The 22,064-nt window shown below is 47.8% G+C and overlaps 1 protein-coding gene and 1 long non-coding RNA gene across 2 annotated transcripts in view; both read left to right on the plus strand.

Annotated features, from left to right (window-relative positions):
• LOC125939677 (uncharacterized) overlaps positions 1 to 22,064 on the plus strand; it is a 231,742-nt gene that overhangs the window by 155,384 nt on the left and 54,294 nt on the right. The gene's annotated exons all lie outside the window — the stretch shown is intronic.
• Positions 18,199 to 21,048, plus strand: LOC119432933 (uncharacterized). Its single transcript, XM_037700079.2, has 2 exons — positions 18,199 to 18,606; positions 19,097 to 21,048. The coding sequence occupies exons 1-2, from the start codon at positions 18,322 to 18,324 to the stop codon at positions 20,942 to 20,944; spliced, it is 2,133 nt and encodes a 710-aa protein (XP_037556007.1). The 5' UTR covers positions 18,199 to 18,321; the 3' UTR covers positions 20,945 to 21,048.

Raw genomic sequence — 22,064 nt, forward strand, 5'->3', positions numbered from 1 at the left:
CGAGAAACGCCGTAGTCGAGGGCTCCGGATTAATTTTTACCACCTGGGTCTCTTTAACGTGCACTACAACGCAAGCACACGGGCGTTTTTGCATTTCGCCTCCATCGAAATGCGGCCGCCGCGGCCGGGATTCGATACCGCGACCTCGTGCTCAGCAGCGCAACGCCTGAGTTAACCGCCCACAACTAGTCCCCTTTCTCGAATTACCTACCTCGATATTTGAAGCTGCGATTGCGTCAACACTGACCAATCTCACCCGGCAGCCGTTCTTACGCAAGCTAAACTTTCCAAACCCAGTCCCCAAATTAGCTAACGCCCGCTCCAGCCTGAGCCGCATTGCACCGTTCTCCTACAGAAGGGTATAGAGTCCTTGGCACAGGGAACAGAAGGCGGGATAGAGGAAGGGAGAGGGGGAACGGGGGGGGGGGGGGCGGAGGGGCGTGTTTGGGATGCCCACACGCCTACAGCAGCTCAAAGGCTGGCGTCAGCAGCGTGGTTTATTCGGCGCCGACTAGCGCTGAGTTCGCTAAACTCGAACACGTCGTAGCGTTCAGCCTTGCCCTCCCGAAGGGCAATAAAATATGTGTACGAAGGAATCAAATAACGAAAACAAGGCCTCGAGCTCATTCTAGAGCGCCGGGGATTCTCATTTCAAAATGCTCTCGGCCTTGCGTCTCCGGCGCCGCCGAAAGCCCGAAATTCACGCTCGCTGCAAAGCACGCGGGGCTAAATATCTTGAAGTATTGAACTTTGGCTTTTGAAATTTTCTGCGCCTACCAGCTCGCGGAGTAGAGGGCGAGCTACGTGTCCGTCTGCCGCGATGTTTGCCAATCAGTCTTGCCTCGGTCTCTAATCTAATAATGGCATCGCGCCTTGCCGTATTTTGTTAGCAGCTCGCTTTCACCACGTAATCCTGGTGACTCGGTTCACTCTCATTGAATGCGCAAGGGTTCTGGGGAAGATAGAGGAGTCCGAAGGTTGAAGCGGTGTGACGGGGGGAGTGGTAAATGTATCAGGCTTGCGAAACTTTTGTAGCGTTGATACACATGCCTTCGTTGGCGACAGGGACCCCACTCTGCCAAAGTTAATCCACACTTGTTTACAACGCAGATAAGCGCAGGCTTCGTGTGGTGCAAGTGAAACACCGTGAATATTTCACAGGGTTTTTTTTTCATGAACGGATGCACGCTGAAACATGTCGCAAGGGAAATGTGTTCTCCACGACTGCGTTAAACTACGATCAACAATGTTTTCGTAGTCACAGTAAATCTAGGCAGTATTGTGGTATCTGCCAGGGCACTTGTTATTTAATTACGAGGACGAGCCACAAATATCGGCACACTGACAACAAGTGCGCTTGACCAAACTGCAGGTTTGCAGTAAAAAAAGCAGGCTCTGGAGGCATTCTTGTTTTTCAAGCGACGTTTGGCCCCTGAAACTGACCATTTCACACACCTGCAACATATAGTGGTATCTGGATAGGCTAGATTATTGCTACAGGCTTGGCGCGCTGCTCCAGGTGAGATTGTGAGGGATGAAATAAAGAGAGTGAGATAAAAAAAAGCACGCACGCACACTATGTGCAGAAGGTGCATTGTTCTTAGGTCAAGTGCATTAGCACTAATAGCGGCAATTTTCAAGGTTTGCGTTCAGTCAGGGTGCATTCAAAGCTCATTCAATAGCATCATGAAGCAAAAAGTATCTACGCCCATATCTGTGCGTTATCATCTTCTATCATGCAGATAAAAAAAGGCATGTCAGATAAGGTCTTACGTTCACCTTATAGACATTCTGCTTGTTCCTAAGCAAAAGCACCGTGACCACACTTGCGCGCCACCAATTAGACGAAAGGTCCAGCGCCCCGCCTTGCTCTTCGCATTTCGCAGTTCCGTTTAAGTATTTATAGGGGACTGTCACAACGGTGTGTCGGCTGCGGAGCGCCTTTACTACGATCGCCCATCGATCTTGCTTTTTTTTTTCGGCCTTTCAGGTATTCTTTAGCGCGAAAACCGCAGCATTGAGAGAGAGCAAGGAGAGGAAAGGCAGGGAGGTCAACCAGACGAGCGTCCGGTTTGCTACCCTACACTAGGGGTAAGAGAAAGGGGGATAGAAAGAGGAAAATAGGGAGAGAGTGAGCACTCAGTACACGTGGGAAAATGCACAGGGACACTAAATTCGTGATAGAAAGAGCACGGCACTTTGACTCCACCAAAGCCATATTTGACACCGCCGTTATTGCACGAAACACTTATAAGCCGTGTCATCATGGTTCAAGCCAAGGTGGTGTTGCTGTTTTTTGTAAAGCCCGTATTGGCCTGGTAGTCAACTGCCGGTGGTTTCTCTACTTGAACACCGCGGTCCAGAACATTAAATGCGCTGCCACTCGTCGAGAGCTAGTAGTGAGGTAAAACGAGGTGGCGCGCGAACTTTCGCATTACACCCGGTCCTTCCGGGTACTCTATAGCTGTTTTACACACGCATGAGGAAGTCCTCTTCAATGTAATTCTATCGTGAAATAATCTATACCCGCAGTAGTGTCTCAGTGCATATGACGTCACGCTGTTGAGCATGAAGTCTGGGGTTTGATTCCCAGCAGCGGTGGCCGCATTCTAACGGAGGCGGAATGCACAAAAAACGCTCGTACACCGTGTTTTGGCGGCAGGTTAAAAAACTCCCGGTGGTTAAATTAATCCAGAGCCCTTCACTACGTCGTCCCTGGTGTGTTTGGTGTGTTTGGAGCAGGCTTCTTTCACGCTCGGAAAAGCCCTTTTATGTAGCACGTATTGAATCAGAAAGCTGTATCGGGAGTTTTTAACGTTGCTCTAGATACTTCTCATTGACACGTTTGATCTAATTGTCATATGTGAGACGTTGATTAATTAATTGAGACCGATTGCAGTCGAACTCGGGTATATCGAATCTGAAGGGGATCGCAAAGAAATTCAATATATAGGTAGTTCGATATATAAAATAATGTTTTTATGCAAGCGTTTTCAAGAAGATTTTACTGCTGTTCATTATACACAGTAATTCGTCATGTGTGGGTTCGTTATATCCGGGTTCGACTGTATGTAATTAGGCGGGATGGAAAAATAATCTGAGTATCTTCAAGCGACAGCAAACAACATTACGTTGGTGGAATTTGCGTAAACAACATAGCTACGTGGAATTTGCGTATTTTTAAATCTTTGCGCATGATAGTTAGGACACCCTGTATATGTCCTATCTGTCAATTATTTGATGTTGGTGGATACATGAGCACACTTATATCGCAGGGTGTCAGTCGAAGGCAAGCTGTCAGAGTATAAAAATGAGCTGGCTGACACTCCAAACTCCTAAATAGCAGTTCATCGACAACGTTGAAAAGCAAAGTATATAATCATTCTATTCTGTCAGTAGAACGCCAATGTGGCGAAATTTCTCGGGCAACAACAGAAATAACTTAAAACGATGCAAGGCAAAGTAAACGCGTAACGTCCGGAGATGTAGACGAAAAACTATAGATTACAAATAAACCACAGTTAAATGATCTAGTGAAGATTATTGTAAAATAGTGGCACTTGGGAAAGGTTATGCATATAGTAGTACACATCACCGGTTATGCAATAGATTAATAGAATGGCTCCCTAGGGAAGAGAAACGCATCTGAAAGCGACAGAAAATTAGACTGGATGGTAAGATGGCAAATTCGCGGGTTCAAGTAGGGTTTACGCACGACAAGGGTAATCGAATATGTATCGGAGAGACGTTTGTCTTGTCGGGAAGTTATTCACTCTTTTGATGACGATGATGATTTATATTGTATACTATCGGCCGTCGTGATTGGTCGGCCCATCGGGGTTTGGCAATGGCAGCTGGTTTCGACATCAGACGATCATCGTTAGTTACGTTCCGAGCTCCAGAATGCTGCAAGATGTTAGTAAGAGAGATAATGAGCAGAGCTCTCTCTCTCTCTCTCTCTCTGCCTCACTGTTAGGACCGTTCGTATCGGCCTAACTGTACGTGCAAGTTAAAACTCGTTTATTGAAGTAACAAATTTTTACAGTAACTCGGTATACCACAATTCTCAGGTCAACAGAGAAAATAATGAGATATTTTCCTCCTGTCAGATTTAGGTGGAGGAGTTGTAGGCCTCGATAAGCACGCCGTCTTCCGAGGCATTTCCATACAAAAGAAAGCCGAGGTCGTGGCAGTCACAAGTCCGTGGCTGGAGCATCCGGGAACTCGGGTGATCCTCCGCCCGACGGCAGCTGTCACGGCCACATCCCTAGTCTTAATTAGACGGACTACGTCTTGCCCGGGAAATCGGTCGTCCGCAGGCCTGGCTGAATGCGGTTGGTCAAGCTCGGGTCACTTTGTCCCGAGGCCACGGTGCTCGCTCATTATGTTGTCCGGTTCGGGCCATGAATACAAGGGCACGCGATGGAAAGCAAACATGGAACGCCGCAATGCCTCCGCTAGATTTACTTTTGTCTTGCTTAATGTGTGGTTCATCCAGACCGTGCTTCCAACTATCGCTAGGGATGACGATGCACTGAAAGACAGAAGGATTTTGACGCGATTCCCACTGGCATTGACCAAAGTTATCTACCGAGCTAAGCATAAGGCTGTGCTTATAGCGTATGCCAACAATGGCGTCATATTCATATATTGTCTAAAGCAGAAAACCTTTAACCATCGGCTCGACTATGTCAACGGGCTTATTTCGCCAAAGCTGACTTGCTCACTTCGCTTGGGCTGTCCGCGACCTGTAGTAAATGTGGCGCGCGCAAGCCGTTGAAACGTGGAGATCGCTATTCATTGGTTTTTCTTGGCTGCGAGGGCGTTGTACTGTTTCACAGACTGACTGGTTCTCCAGTCTTATTGGTGATATCGAAAATTATTGCCGTGGTAAGTTAGTCTAAGAGCCGGCTATTGGGCACACCTGCTTCTCAACCAAGCTTCGCTTTCTCGGCATAAAAAGAAAATTAAGTGCCCAAATACTGCAGTGAAACACTTACGTTTGACGTCGTTCATCGCCAATCAGAAGAGCAGGACGCGAACTGCGAAAATGCGTGAGGTGGACCTGGCAGCACCTTCACGATATCCTCATAAAAAATATGGAAGAGAAATGAGGATTCATGGAAAATAAATAATTATAACACCCTTGACTGGCATCGGGAACAGCGATGTTTCGAAGTTATAAATGTATGGGTGTGCTACGCAGAATAAGTAAAACCACTATCGTGACCATTGATTGGCATGCGACTGCATGTTACTACTACCAAGTTAATAGACAAAAATTTGATGTTATAGGCCAGCCGACCAGAAGATGAAAATTATGCGATACATGAAAATTGTGCTGAGCAATGCCTTCTTAGAATTTCACCTTTAACAGAGTTTACCTATAAGGTATATGCCGAAGCGTATATGTCGCTTCGTTATGTTAGGCTTCCTATATATTAAGCCGGTTTGTCTCTCAATATTAACGTGATAGCAATGGCTGCTTTAATCTGCATTCTGTGTGACATTGATTAACGCGGTTCCGAAGTTTCTCCGGAAGGAATGTTCCAGTTCAAACTTTCGTAGGCGTGGCAACACCCATGCAGTGAAGCGTCACCATTTAATTCACTAAAACTTTTGTAACAAATACATTTTTTCTGCGGGTGATGTTATTGAACTGGAAGATATCACTACACAACAAGACAACAGAATCGAGAGAAATGAAAATAAAATCGCAAGGTAGTGCATTTTGGATGAGTCATTTCGGGTCATTCGAGTTAAACAAACCCGATCATCTTGCCTAGTTATACATCGCTGTTTTACAGGTGATTGCCACGGTTGTTTTATTATCTGTTTCAAATAGTTATTGTGCAACTGTAGTCGAAGCCACCATGTGTGCTCGTGCGTTTGAAACTGTGCTCGAAAGGAAAGATAACTAGGAAGTAAACGCCATGATCGGAGGTGTGTACATGCGCAGCATGACGGCGCTCCTGAGTGGCTGACCGCAGCTGAGGTTTCAACTCTAGTTCCTGATCATTGAAAAAAAAATGGACGTTGTTTACGAAACTTTGGCAATTGTACCACCCTTTCCTATACGGGCAGACGTCGACAGCTAACTGACGGCATCGGAAACTCACAGACGACGTCGGCAGCTAACAGACGACATCGGAAACTACAGACGACGTCGGTGCTGCCGAGCGTTCAAGGTCGTCGCATCTCGCGTGGTCCGATCCCAGCTCGTGCAGGGTACGGCGCGAACAGCAGCAGCTATGTAACGTAGCTCCCTCTCGCCATCTCGAGCGTTCATCCAGATCTACACACACAGGCACACATACACATCGCGAGTCCGGTCTCAGCTAGCGGCGGCGTTCATCACAAAGCGAGCTCCGGGCGACCAACTCTTAACGACACGATCCAACCGGCAGCGCGACGGAGGAGCGATGTCAGCACTTAACGACTCCCATTCGGAGCCCATCGAGCGGAGGGGCATTAAGAAGGGGGCCTTCGAAACGCCCAGCCACAGTCGACGGTGGCGCGCCGAAACGGAACACGAAAGTGCAGTTCGCATCGCTCAAGTGGACTGCACTTCGTCTCATAACATTCGTGCAGTGTGTCGAAGGCTACGGCTTTCGTCAGCCAACCAGGCGCGAGAACCGGAAGGGCAGCTCGGGCGTTGTGCACCGCTAATCCTTCCCACGTAGCAACGCTGACTTACCGGAAGCATTGCGTAATGGATTAACGGTGCGCGTTGAGCAAGTACATCGCGTTTCTCTGAGCCGAGGCACCTGTTCGCCGTTTACGGTTGGCTGACACGACTCGTAACCTTGGCCGTACTGCGCACAATTGGGGCGGCCGAGTGTACGCTGCCGTAGTGCTAAGGAGGATACAGTACACTGATCTTGTCTTGCGATGGATGCTGTACCGCTATTGCTTATCTCTGGGTGGCGTTCATTTCCTTTACTCGTCAGAAGGAGACCAACAAATCACTAGGCGGCTCTGAAACGAGCAAGGGAGCTTCTCGAAATATAATTTATCTGAATACCGTGTTTTTGGGTATTTTTGTTCTGTTTTGTCGAAAAGGCGATCGTTAAAGTATCGCACACTGCGACTTACGAGATTGTTCTTGTTCCTTCTCACCTTTTATTATATCTCCCCCGCGCGCATTTAATCGATATTTCTTCACGAGGCAGAGGTCACGAGATTATACATTCCCCTGACAGAAATTTGGAAAAAAAAAGTAACAAACGACTTGCATCCGAGGTTTCAACTAATTGACTGCAAGGAAACGCTGAGATGTTGATAGCGGAGTTGCAAGGGCGCATATATAATCTTTCACCTTAATATTGAGTACAAATGTACGTTGCTTTCCATCAATCCAGAAATAAAGCTCTTAAAAAAAAGTGAAGGAAAATAGCGGGCTGCATGAACACTTTAATATCTTTGATTGGTGCAAGAATAACTGCTCAGTTATGGATTACTTCATTCCGCGAAACATACAAAAGTTGCAAGCTCATATGAAAGACCATTCCTTCGTCCTTGCGAATATCGAGAAATAATACGACATCAGGACACGTGTTCGTCATTATTTTTGTCTTCCAAAAAGAAATATAAAGGATGATATAAATGGTAGTTCTTCCGGCTTCAGTATTTCACTTGTCGTCATTGCAGTTGCCTTCTGTAGATTTTCTCGTTTCTCTTAAGTTAGCCGAAGTTCCTGGAAAACCGTCCAGTGATGAAGCGGTGATCGTGAAACAGAGATACGCGAAGAAATCATTTCGCTCTTCAGATGATCAGCAGCGAAAAGTCTTTCGTCCCCCAAGAAAGGACCTTCTTCCTTTCATTGCTGTTTGGAATGGGTGACAAACGACGCCTATTTGGCAGCACTCAAAATTTGACTGGCGCCTCGGCCACCATTTATATTCGCAGCTCACTGATTGTAAAAATAAAAAAAAGATACAATCGAAAAAATAATTGAAACAGACGTTAGTTCAAGCATATCAGTTGCCTTTTGTTTCTTACTTTGCCCTCTAGAGGTGTAGTAAGGGTATTAGTGACTTATAAAAATAGTTTGATCGTAGTTATTCGCATTCGGAACTTCATAATAATGATTTACTTCAAAAATGGCGCTGAAACCACTTTCGTCCGGGGATAGGCCAGAAATTGGGTGGTATTGCAAAACAATAAAATAAATGACAATGCGAAAGAAACCAGTCCTGCATTTAATAAGGCAATGCTTTAATAAAGTAGTCAGCCTTTACAAAAGAAGAAATAAAAAAATGTTTGAAAATAAGTAAGGGTAAATTAAGAGGTGTGGTAAAGGGTATGTGACAAATTTGAACTCATTCTCTTTTTAAGTTTGTCTTTCTTGGTGTTTGAATTTTATAATTTGTTGTAAGAGAATAAATCATGAACGTGCAATTGTTTGTCATTTTGGCTTCGCGGTCGTACGTGTTCTCTCAGAATCCCAAAGCAAAATTATTAAAGCTAGGAGATATTACTGATCGCACTCTTACCCTGTTACTTGTCATGACTTCATACATAGTGCTGTGAGGCTGATGCAAAATATGAACCCCTTCTGCCTTTGAGGCCCCACATCAATCTACGTAGGGTGACCGCCAAAGCAAGGCTCCATCGAAGTTCATTGCGATGGTTTGCGCTAGCAAATATAGAAGAGGCACTACAAAAGGCTCTAAGCACAGCTCTGAAATGGCTGTAGTTCTTCAGTCGTTTTACATTTATAGATCGTCTTAAAAAAGAGTATATGTTCCAGTTTATATAAACAGAAAATAGCGAGTATAAATAGAGTATTAGAAATATAAATTATAGAATTCCGTATTGTTTATAATAAAAGTAAATCAGCGTGCAGCAGGACCAGAGAAACCTCATCGCCTACCTTCAGGGAGACGCTATTTACTTGCAATTTTTCAGATTACATGCCCTAAGGACATGGGTATTATTATCGCGCAAGAAAATGCACATAGAATTGAAAATTAGATCAACAGTTTTCATGACCAATCACATATTGCTTTTGAATACAGGCATAAAATTTCAATGGAAAGCTCGATAAAAATGTTTGTGCGTTTGGTCATTGGTTTCAGAGGCCGTTTAGTACATTCTTTTCTCTGCTCTGAGCGGACAAACTTCAAGCAACGATCAACTATTTGCGTCTATTCGTAAAGTACGGAAACATTTGTTTTACAGTGGTGCAGTAACTAAGACCAAGGAAAATGACGGGGTGCTGCCTTGAGCCTACGGCCAAAGAAACGAAAGAGCGACCTATCCGCAGTACGTCTCTTCACTGTACTCTGCGCAGGCATTTTCTTCAACCGCACTTCTTTGTTGTGCGGAAGAGATTTGCTCAAATCCCCGCAGAAGATTGCGTCCGCGCGCAATGCAGGCATGAAGAAACCAACGCGTGGGCAATGCTCTAGAAGGGTACAAGCTGACCTACTTCTTAAGCTTGCTTGGCAGACAGAGGCAGGTCTATACGTTCTACACGAACTTCTACTGCGAGCAAACGGCGCAGAATTCTTTTTCCGGTTGGCAAAAACAGACCGGTTTTCGGTCCGAAACTGTTATAGTAAGGAAAACCTAAGTAAACAAAAGGCACGAACGGAGCGCGGGAGGGGGGGGGGGGGGAGGGTAGCCGTAAACACCATTTCCGCAGTTTCCTGGGTACTGGTCGCTGAGTGACGTGCGTGGAATGCTAAGGCGTTCCCTTCCTCCTACTTCCACGAAGCTTCTGCTCGGAATGTGTTATTACTCACTCACTCACTTTTTAGTACTTTATTTTTTTTTCTTTTCGTTGTTCCGGTAAGGCGGAGAAGTTTGTGCTCTACAGGGCGAAACAATGTATGGAATCTTTCTGAGTGCAGTGCTGTCGCCGTGGGCAACGGGACGTCCTGGAAGTTACGCCCACTCTTCAGCCATTTCCTCTTTCCGGACAGACAGCCGAGAATCTTTTCCAGGGCGATTATTACATTTTTATAGCTAAGTTCGTCGGCTCGTGCCTACACGTGGCCAAGAGGTGCAGCTTGCCTTTGTGCTCCCATAGACAATGTTTGTCTCTTCTATGAGCAGTTCGATTATGAACATGAAGGTAGGGCAACATTAAAAAAAAAACAATAAAGAGGAATACTAGGAAGGAGCAATAACTTAAGGGAGTCAGCCTTCGTAAGACCATCGCCTTTGACTTCGTACTCTAATCTATTTCACTTGGGGAATCATGGAAAATGCTCATATTGCGTGTTGAATCCTGGGAACAGCACTCCGTATGCCGTATACAGTACGCGTGGCTTTGTTAGTGCTAGATTACAGTGCCAATGGCTGTAAGAGTTGTCACCACTTTCTTCAGCCATTGCTACCACTCTGTTTGTGCTCGTGCCGTTTGATGTCTTAAGGTGTCGGCTTCGATATCCAGAAATGACGTTGCAACTGCAACCCTACGTCCCAAGAGGTCGCGTGATTGGACGATGATTTCGTTTCTGATCTACCAGTAACCGAATGTACCATAAGAATGCCACACGTGAGTCTATTGTTGTTGTTTTTGTTGTTGTTCTTTGAAATTGTGGCTCACACCCACTATGGGAGATTGACCAAGACTAAGGTGGATAAGTCCTAATACATATGTATACTTAAATTTCATTTGACAATGTGGTTGTTTGGTGCCTGATGTTAGGGCTCAACCCACTGCGAGGGATATATCTTGAGTGGGGTGGTAGACGCTAAATAAAAACAAAAATAAAATGATTTCTTGAATAAGAAGATAATACAGGGATAAAATGTCTCTGAAATATGTTTATATAAATTTTAGTGATATATGAAACAATATATGCTAATATTGTGACTCAGTTACGAGTTTTTTTTTTTTTTTTGGTACAGTTCTCTGCTGGCAGCATGGTTCTCGGTACTTTATCGCGCTTGCTTATTTCTTACCGCACGCACATGTGAGGACAATCTGTGCGGCGAGTCCGTATATTCGCCTTAAGGTACATGTTGGAATTACTTCCGTAATTACTTCTCCTCAGGAAGAGGCATTACATGCGCAAAGTGGGAACAAGCAGGCCGGAATATCTTCTAGGAAATCGAAGCAGATTAATAACGGTAGCGTGCGCAAATATTTGCCTTTCAGCCTTGACCACGTAACGTGGTCGGCGAACGTTGCTTCGAGCGTTCGCTTGCACGAGCAAATCCCCCCTTTTATTAACAGTCAACGATGCACAACCTTGCCTAAGGTCTTTGTAAGGGGGAGCAAAAAAAACCAGGAAAAAAGATATCGAGGGAGAAACAACGCGTCTTCGATGAGCGAGCAGCCGCATCCTATTAAGGCTACGCAATAAACTATCCCAAGGATAAGTAAAGATATGATGCGGTTCTGTGTGGTCGTGCCACCTTTTCCTTCCTCTCTCTATTTGTACCTCTTTCAGTATGCAAACAGTGTGCGCACTCTTAAAAAACAGTTGCCTTTTTTTTATCTTACTGGCATTCTTTTTTTTCGAAATTTATCATTTTATAGTTTTTAATACGATTAGCATTTCTTTTCGAACTTTACCTACTTTGCGGTGAGTTGTCTGTAAGCTTGGTCCGCTGTGTATGTGCTGGTCTTGCCAATTAGACAACTTGACTCACTGGGTATGTTCCACTCGATACGTATGTGTACGGAACAACTAGCACGTCAAGCTCTCTAATAAATACTCTGCACTTGTATATAGCATAAATCCGTCACTATTTCGTCACTTCCGTCATCATAATCATGACAATAATCATCACAAGAATTATCACGACAAGTAAAACGTATGCCATCACCAATTACGTACCTTTTATAAAAACGATTGCTAATCGCATTAACGTCACCGGTCTTCTCCAAGAAATGAATGCACCGTCATTTTTTTTTAATCGTTGATATAAGGCTTGTCGCGCACCTGCCTTCCTTGCTCTGGCATTTAACAAGCATTTCCCTTGCTCTTGCGTTTAACAAGCATGTTAACCAGAAAAGGCGAAGTTACAATGCTGGGAAAATTTAAGAGGGTTACTTAGCCTATTATTTATACGAAGGTATCGCGGTAAATACGTTGCACTGAAGAAAATTCATTCGTATCTAGTGGCTCATCGTTACGTTTGTTTCTACGCGAAAGCCATCCCAGTAAACACGTTGCGTTGAAGAAACTGAAGAATAATAAGACATGCCTTTCAAAAGCGTCCCTATAGGAGAAGGGGATAATAATGACAACAAGAGTTACGTTGTTGATGGCGATCTTCCCCTGTGACAAGCGCCTATTAAGGTGACAGACAAATATTCCGGCGGCAGGAACAAACGTGAAACTAGCGAGAGGTTCATAAGAAAAATTAAAAGCCAGTTACCGTGTAATTTCCGCTGAAGAAGCACCACTATGCTACTAGAGCTGTTAGAAAGTATTATAAGGGAACAAAATACTGATCTGGGCTAAGACACGCTGGCGGGCTAGTTGGTTAGAATCCATGTTAGAATGTGTAAGTGCGACTGAACGAGGACGTAGAAAGAAACAGACACACAGAGACAGTAATTCAGGGGTCGGACCATCTGAATGTAAAACATTCAGATAAAAGGCTGCTGAAGAAGACAGAAAATGACAGAAATAAAAATAAACAAGAAAAAGACAAGAAAAAAAAAACACGACAGAAGAAAAACCTGAGTACAAAGAGACTGAAGGGAATGAAAGCATGACTTTTGCCTGCCTTCTGTTTTTGTCGCTTAATGCTACTGCGCTGACAGGCAGCACGAATAAATGTTGCTTGTTCTCAGAATCATCGGCACATACCCTCAGTGCAGAACTGACCAAGAATTGGAAGGTATCGCCAAGGAGACTTAAAAAAGCACTGAATTAAATTGAAATATACGAAATGCGATAATTCAGATAAAAAGGGAAGTCTTCGGTAACCTATCGCCACTTCTGCTTTGCTTTCTTGTCCCGGAATTCTATTCGTAGAATTTGGTAGCATTGGGCAGCGTCGTAGTAACACTGATACTATATACCGAACCACATCCGATGTAGGCGGCGATGTTATCTTCCCTTCGTTATAATGATCCTTAAACAGCGACAATGTTTAAGATTGTGCATGTGTGATCTTTTTTTTTTTTTGCAACAGAACTGACCAACAATAAATAAAGAACTATTCCGTAAGATATCGAAGTAGTAATGCATATAACAGTGCTTCGCTGATTCTCGTGATCTTGAGGGGCGCGCCGAGGAAAAGGTTTTGTTTCAGTATGTTCCAGACGGCCCCGCACTGCCTATGCTACGCCCATTCCAGGAACATCAACTTCCGAATAACCTCCAAATGGTTAGGTTACAATAAGAAAGTGGCAGTAAGAACGTGTCATCATCCATTAAAATGTGGCTGCTAAAACGTAACCTACCTAACCAAACGCTTTGATCTTAATTTAGCGAAATGGTAGTCCGCCTCTTTGAATGGTCCTGGTGCTCTCCGTCATGTCGGACAACTGCTGATATAACTGCAACTAGATACAGGGCACGTCCTTGGTTAACCTGCCTTCCTTTCCCTCTTCGTTTCTCTCTCTCTCTCTTTGAGTAAGGACAAAACTAGCTTATCATTCGCAAAATCGGCAGAATTTCTGCAAATCTGTTATTTTTGGAGCTGCGCTGTCGTATCCCATCGCTTAATTTATCGCTTGAACAGATCTGATCACGCAAGTATCTTATTCTATGGTTCACCCTGCGGTGAGCTGGAATCTATTGATCAATTTCACTGACATTGAGCGTCGGCATTAGACTACAGGCTATAGGAGCGTTTCCCTAGCCGTTTGCAATTTCCTCTGGCAAACGAGATCACCGGTTAAAGATTCCGCAATTTAATCAGATTATACCGCATCGCCCGCGATTTATCTCTCCCTCAATCATAAAACTGTAAACCTGAAATTCCAAAAAGAATATCACTATGAACTTTTTTTCGGTATCTGTGGGATACCTTTAACACATGCCCTCATAAAAATTAGAATTCTTAGGTTTCTTAAGTTGTGATCTTTCCCTCCTTTAATTGTGTGAGGTTGACTATTGCGTCGCACGTTACTTCATTTCACTTATGGCGAGTTGCCTTTGTAGTAGTAGTAACACACTTTATCAGAAGAGCAGGCGACCTCCTTAGCTCCTTTTCTTTATTTGAACGCGAAGTTTACTCAGCAAACTCTCGCACACTGCTGCTGCCACCGCTGTCGTCATCTTGCCGAATAGCCACGTGCGCACGTGCCAGTTTCTTTTAGGCCAGAGACGCACCAATAAAACTGACGAATAACAGTCGACCTTACCAGTGTCTCCCACGTCCTGCTTCTCTCTATACATGCTCCTCTCTTCACCACTCCTCGATCTACAACTTCGATTATCACATGTGTCCTTGCCACATCACTGCATCCATGTCTCACCGTGTCGATTCGCATGAAGCGCCATTTGCATCACGACATTGTGAACGGTGTAGCGCATAAACATAAAGCGTTGCATATTATTAAAAATGGTGGCATGTGCAGTGCATAAACATTGCACGAGACCGCACGTTGCATAGGCCGACAATAGAGACAATCGTGCGCATCGCGTTTGGTTTTATAGCATTTGGGTAACCGCTTTACAAAAGCTTCGCTTCTTATAATTTCAACATGTGTGTTGGAACGGCCAACTTTTTATGTTAATCCTAGTACCACCCTGTTACTGGCCTATTCCCCATAGTGATGATCATAATACTACCTTATTTAATGGCACAAACCCACCGTGGGGGGATAGGCCACGAATCGGGTAGTAATATGATAGTGGGTTTGTGCCATTTCTGGAGGGAAATAATCTTCATCGTCATCGCCATCATGGCTCGCCTACGGGCGGGACACGACGCGTCCACTCCGCTGTCCACGCGGGCGGTGACCACCACGGGGCCATGACGGGCGGCGGGGGCCGGCCACCATGAGGAGGACCAAATATGACCAGAGTGACCCGGCGTCGGACAGCGACACGTCCCCTTCGTCCGACGACTCACCACCGCCGCGCTGGCGAGGCAAGGCTAAGAACGGCTATGCTAAGAACGGCAATGCTAGAAAGAAACGAGATTCGAGTAAAGGAAGAGGGACCGGTCGTTTCCGCGACGACAGCGATGATGACGGTGACAAGCTCTATGATACTCGCAGAGGTAGAGCCCTGGACGACGGACCCGACAGCGACTTCGGGTCCCCGTCCTCGAGCGTGTTGTCCTCGTGCGAGATCAGCTTCTCGCAGACGACCAAGCTGAACACGGCGAGGAACGGTAGGACGCTGAATGGGGGCCGCCTGCTGAACGGGAACAAGAACAACAGGAAACCTCGGGAAGACTCGCCGCGTAAGAATCTCAAGGACAAGAGACTCGTCAACGACGACTACGACTCTAGGGGCAAGAAGGCGAAGAAGAAGCCACCGGATGACACAGAGGACGACAGCACGCCACCCATCAAGCCCAGAGGCCGCAAGAAGAAGAAGAATGGAGGCAAGGTCGCCTCCGATACGGAAGATTCTGATACAAAGGGTAAAGATAAGCCATCCTACCCGCAGCTTGTGGTTCAAGTCGGAGGCCCCGATAGCAGCAATGATTGCGACACGCCCCGCGTCACCTCGTCAGCGGCACTGGTTCATGGAAACAAGCCTCTGGCCGAGATACACCTGAAGGGAAAAGCGAATCGGACGATAAGGGTGCGCCGAAATCTTCTCTCCGGCCAATTTAGCGATGAAAACTCTGCCATGGACAGGTGCTGCCGCTGTGGCGCCGGATGCGACATGGTGGGCGAGATCACTGGCACTCTTCCGGCTTGCCAGTACTGCCTTGAAGAACTCGGTATAAGCGCGACGGAATCCATAAGGCCGAGAACGTTGCAAGTTCTGAGCGGTGCGTCATCGGACCAAAATGAGTTGTTGGAGCCAATGTACACTCGAGGCGCCTACGATCCAGAGGTGAACGAGTTCGGGCCGTTGATCATCTGTGACGACGCTGCCGATCAGGAGCCTTCTTGCGATTTTGACGTCCTGCCTGAAGGTGGGTACGAACCGGTTTTCCCTCATCGCAATGTCATGCGTCGTAGTGCCAGCTTCTACTCCAGACCGCGAGCCTTGCAAGAAGAATCGCCCGAATTGCCTGAGCTGGTAGTCAGAGCTCGCGTGCGGAAGAGGCCCTCACGCAACAAAGGCTTCAGAATCAAGTCGCCTGAAACGCTAGAACCTCCTCCGCAGAGCCGAAGATCCCGCAGCTACGCAAAATATCGCGTAAGTCTCGACGGGACGGACAGCCAGACCCAAGAGCTGGGCGACATGAGAGACCACGCATGGGAACCAGACTACGGCTCACCGAGAAGTCAAAGGATGCGAAGTGCGAGACCTCGCGCTTCACCAAATCGAGGAGGAGGTGGTTACCAGGATCGCAGAGATCAAGCTCGACGCTTTCGAAGAGGTCGGGACGATTTGCCGCCGGAAGAGCCTAGCGTGGATAGGACTAATCCCCAGCAGGAATTCTCCGATGATACCATGCTGGACCGTTCACGCGCGGAGGAGTCTTTCGGCATTGCTGTTTCCACAACCGAAGCAGTCGACGAGTCGGAGACCGAGAAGATCGCCCGCGAGGCGTGGAAGCGATACGCGCGCGATTACAAGCGCTTCCAGCAGAACCTGGCGGCGTGGGAGAGCCATCGGGAAATATCGCAACGGCGCCGCTGTGAGGACAGCAATGGAGAAGGCATGCCGCGGCGCCCTCTGGCGCCACCGCGGCCAAACTGCAGCATGCCGGACAACCTGGAGGAAGCGCATAGCCGCAGCGGAAGTTTGGAGGAGCGGAAAGCGAACAATGACGACGAGGGAATGCGCATACGCATCGCGGTGTCTCCCAACCGCAGAAGCAAGCTCCTTCTCAACGAGACGGCGGCCTGGTTTCCGGGGCCTTTCCCACCGCTGGGAGCCGAAGGTTGTCCGCCGCTGCCGCTGCAAGCCAACCAGCCGCTTCCTATCGGCACAGCTCTTCCGAATTCCCGACCCACTCACCTGGTGGCGCCAGGTGAACAGCAGCTCATCTATATCATGGGAAAGCCCCCAGGCGCCGGTCAGCCTGCAAGCACAGCGCAACCGGCAGCGCCTGGCATCATGTCGCCTACGGCTGTCATGTCCCCTGTCATGTCCCCTGGATCCGCAAATGGCTCTCCGTCTCCCAATGGAAATGGCTCTCCGGTGGCGAAGGTTCCGCCATCGGGTCCCCCGCCACCGTCTTGAGTGCCATCTAGGAGACTCCAAGCTCGAGCGTGGGGAGACTGTCCGGTTGTATGCGATTCGCCATTCGCCAATGTGTTGCTGTGACGTGAACGTTCGAATCCTCGCCTTCTGGTAGCGACGCGACGCTGGACTAGCGCACTTGGCACTTTTCTCTGCCCGTAGCTGGTCTCGCGCTAAATGAGCCTGAAAATTAAAGCGGAGTGGTAGCACAAGATTTTCGTGCTCGTGTTCGCGTTTCCCCTGAAACTACTCGGCCGATGCCTCTTTCCTTGTGGGGTTGTCTGGTAATTTTCTTTCAAGGCAATCTTGCCCTAGTGTCATGAATGAAGTATTAAAAGCGTTCTGCCCCGAGTGTTACCGCCTAAGCTGTAGTTGCATCTGGGTGTGCGTGCACTCCAAGCCTCTCTTTGGTTATTGTGCACATTTCAAAAAAAGAATAAATGTAAATGTTTTTAAACAAAAGCTGACAATATGTAGGTTAGAATGAATGAACTTGTGAAAAGAGTAATAAATAAGAAACAAAAATAAAACAAATTGAACTCAATTTGTGGAAAGAAAACGGGTTGTTGTTGCCTCTACTTGGCACAGTCAATACTCCCGTGTCTTCTTTTTTTTTTTCGTCAGCCCAAGAATATCTACGCCTGCTCCAATGGCTTTCCTAATATCAGCGTATCAGAAAAGATGCTTCTAGCCACTGTGTCTACTACTAGGCACTTTAATTCTATCCTATTTTACATTTGACTGCATTTATTCAATCTCTTCCTTTAACTGTGCAGGGTAGCCAACCAAACGTCTGTCTGCTCAAAATCCATACCTACCCTTGTTTCTCTCTCTCTCTCATCTTTTTTGGGCAGCAGACATTTCTATTGTTTGGTGTTAGTCTGTGTAATACCTTGGTCATTTTCTGGCTGTTGGCACGTGCCATGACAAACAAAAGCAACGAAGAAGAGGAAAAAAGTTTAGCCGTCGCAGCGCTCACGGAAGCTTGGCTCCGGTGACGGGTTGAACCGAGTCATGACTGGCGCCGGCCGAAAACCGTGAGTCGTTCCTCGACACTCGCCAAGCCGATACTCGCAGAGTCATGAGCAGTTCCAAGCCCGTCGGGGGCCCTCGGATCCGGCTGGAGGGCGGTGGTGGTTCCGCCGATGAAACCTACCCGGAGATCGCGGTTCGCTTCAAGAGTCCCGAAAACTCGGCCAGCTACGACAGCTTCGGAAGCCGCCACCCTCCCGTCTCGTACAGGGCCGTGGTGGGACCGTACGGCGCCAGCGTGAGCGCGTCCATCGACGACGGCGACAAGGACGCTGAGCTCAACATCGTGGAGGAGTGCAAGGGACACACGCCCTTGGACGACATGGGAGTCAAGGTATGGCAGAGATAATGTACACGCCAACCGGCCGCGGTAGCCCAGTGGTCATAACCTTGAGACTGCTGAATACGCTCGGGCGCGATTCCTGACTACGATGCCAGCGTGCCGATGAGCGCGGAATTCAAACGCGCTCGCGTACTTAGATTTAAATTCCCATTAAAGAACACCGAATGGTCGAAACTAATGCGGAGCCCTCAACTAAGCGTGTCTCATAGTTGCACTGTTGCTTTGAGACTTTAAACCATTCATGTCAATAAATCAATCTTGCGGTGTGTGATTCCACTTTTCATGTAATGGAGATACACTACCTTGTTAACCATCATCAAATCACAGCGTTTGCACTGTCATTGCGCTCTAGAGTCTTAAGACCTTTGCGTTCTGGAAAACCTACCGGTCAGTCAAACAAATCAATTAATCAGTCGGTCTCTCATTCAATGAATGAATACAACATAAATTAATCAGTCAGAAATTCAATCGAATTTTTCAGGTTCGCAACAAGCAGCCCACAATTCGCCTGGTGTCCCGCTGTCGCGGGATGCCGTACGGGACCCAGGCGGGAGTCATCATCGACCCAACCGAAGACTACGAGGAAGAAGACGATGACTTGGCCGAACTGTCCCTCAGCGCGCCTCCGGGCATCCGCGTGATCGGACGGTGCACCGACCACAGTGGCGGCTCCTACTCATACCGCGAAGAGCAACTCGGTGTGGCGCCCGCGGTTGGCCGCAGCGGCCGCTGCCGCGACCACAATGGCAGTCGTGGTGGCGTCGGAGGCCGTGCCCCGGAGTACTCGCGAAGCACCGATCGCAGTGGACGCCTGCCGGCCATTGCGCACGTCATAGGCGAGTGCAGGCACTTTCCGGACATGTCCGAGACCGAGCTCTCGTACGAGGACGATTACCAGACGTGTAGGATGTGCGTACAGCTGTTACACGATAAAGCCAGAGATGGTGCTGCCGCAGGGGGTAGCCAGGTTACTCCGAGGTTGGCCCGCAAGTCGTCCATGGTCCACATATACGCGGATGACCTGGAGGGCGACGCCTCCAAAAGCCAGCACCGGGAGAAACGGCTGTGCGAGATGAAGACCCGCTACGTTAGCAAAAAGCCTCCTTCGGGACCACCACAGGCACAACCACCACCGCCGTCTCACAGGGAGAAGGAAAAGAAATCTAGGGCGCCGTACAAGGGGTCTTCTCTGTCCGGAATGAAGCTTCGCTCGAGAACTGTCTCGCAGCCTGCTTCCAGGACGCACTCGCGCCCTTCTTCGAGCCCGTCGCCGATTCCTTCGAGGCCATCGTCGAGGCAGTCTTCTAGGCCCGTGTCCAGTTCGCCATCACCGTCCCGGGCCGGTTCGCGCTCTCCATCCATGGCGACCACTGCCAAGCTGGAAGTCGAGGACGTCTCTTGGGACTCTTCGCGTTCATCCAGCATCGAGGTCCAAGTGAGCAAGCAGTGGGATGGCGGCCGCCGCGACAAAGGTGACACCGTGCGCGAGAAGAGAAGCACCGGCCGCGGTATGTCGAAGAAGCCCGTAGCTCCAACGCCTCCACCGGAGATGCGTTACGCGATGCAGGCCAAGCTGGCGACTAGCAAGAATTCCCTCGAAATCGTCAAGCGGAGAAGCGGCGAAAAGGTCGGCGGCGGCGGTGGTGGTCTGCCGCGTTCCGCGCCCACCTCGGCAGAGATGGTGATGCGAGCCGCCTGGGAACAGTACTACCGCGAGTACGACAGGTACAAGGAAGAGATGGCCGAATGGGAGAACGTGCAGCGAAAGATGCGAAAGCAACTCGCCCGCTTCATGTCGGGTCCCACCAAACCACCTGCACCACCCCCGGGAATCCAGGACACAACACCGAGGACATCTAAGACCGCCCTGGCGCTAGCCGCCGACCCGAACAGTACAAGCCTGAGCGTCGGCGGCTCCAATCAGCCTCCCAACGCCGACGAAGGAATGCACATCAGAATCGGCCTGCCCGGAAGAATGGTTAAGGGTCACCGGAGCAGGAGCTTCAGCGTTGGCCGGCCAATCGAGGACGCACCCCCTTGCGTCCAGGCCATGTACGCTCATCCGGGACCTTTCGGGCCACCTGGAATGTTCGGCTCGCAGCCTTCGGTCGGAGGTCCACCTCCTTTTGGGCAGGCTCCGCCGCAACAGTTCCCGCCATTCGGACGACCACCTGGCCCGCCCTTCGGCCCGTTCGGCCGCCCCCCGCCGCCGATGCTGATGCCGCCACCTCAGTTCGGACCCCCGGGTCCCTTCGGACAGCAGCCCGAGTTTGCTGGGATGGGACCGCCACGTCGCTCCGTGTCGCACATACGGCTGAACTTCATGTGAAGAATGCATCCGCGATGAGGACTACTTCCACTTTGCGCGCCGTAAAATTGTGGGCTGCGATGGACTCGCTGAGCAATTACCACACGCAGCAATGCGTGGAAAACCGAAAAGGAAAGGCAAATGCTTGCGGAATTAAAAATTCCAGGCTACATGCTGAAGTTGATCACGTGATCATGTTGTTTATCTGCGTAGCGCTAAGCAATGCTTGTAAAAAAAAAAAAAAAAAAAAAACTAGCAAACTTGGTTGTTTTCTAAACATTGTTGGTGATGTATACCGCTGTAAAGTTCGTATTCTTTTCCCATAGCTACGCAGGGACGTCTTGATTCACATGCGCAAGCGCCGGTTCATGTTCTTGTTAAGCATACTGAAGAACACAATCAGTTCGTGCTTAAAAAGGTGTAGCTCTAAATTCTGATGCGGTGAAGTTAGCAAATCTAGAAAAGCAACTCGTTATTTTTCTAGACCCCACAGATAGCAGAGCTGTATATCGAGGCACAGAGAACAAGTGTAGTTACCGTTTTCCAGTTTATTGGCTGAAATTACAAATGACAATTAGTTTGCGGTAGAGCTTCGTATTATACGTGAACATTACTTAGGATTTTAAGTAAACAGTACTATGGTCATGATTGAATCGCAAAGGTCAACATGGAACCATATAAAAATGATTTTTGGCTCGAGCGGTATTCATGGCAAGAAATTTTTCTTTCACACCAAGCGAAAGAAAAATGAACCGTTCAAGAAATTTCATCCGCATTACTATCCTGCATGCATGTTTATTAAATACACGTATCCTCTCTCAGAAGTGTTCGGATACAACAAGAAGAAAGTAAAAAAAAAAAAAAAAACATCTCATTTCAGGAAACCATGATCACACGCTGACTATTCTTAGCTCACGATAGTTGCAACACTGAATATACCTGATAATGCACGTCTGGATGCCGACCAGTACGAAATATACAATACCGCTATCTCTTTCGTTTATTTGAAAGTTATTTTTTTTTCGAGTTATCGTAGCGACTTATTGATTTTGCTATTTTGCGTCTTCGGAGCACGACCCTCATAACAACGCAGTAAAAGCTTCGTAAAACTCCACTCAGTGGTGTTGCAAGTTCGGAGAGC

Source organism: Dermacentor silvarum, chromosome 11 (genome assembly GCF_013339745.2).
Source record: "Dermacentor silvarum isolate Dsil-2018 chromosome 11, BIME_Dsil_1.4, whole genome shotgun sequence".
Lineage (NCBI taxonomy): Eukaryota > Metazoa > Arthropoda > Arachnida > Ixodida > Ixodidae > Dermacentor > Dermacentor silvarum.

What these genes read in the sequence shown, in the direction of transcription:
- LOC119432933 (XM_037700079.2), top strand. Translation starts at nt 18,322, where the DNA reads ATGAGCAGTTCCAAGCCCGTCGGGGGCCCTCGGATCCGGCTGGAGGGC. An exon ending in TGGACGACATGGGAGTCAAG is followed by an intron (nt 18,607 to 19,096) that starts GTATGGCAGAGA and finishes CGAATTTTTCAG; the next exon opens with GTTCGCAACAAGCAGCCCAC.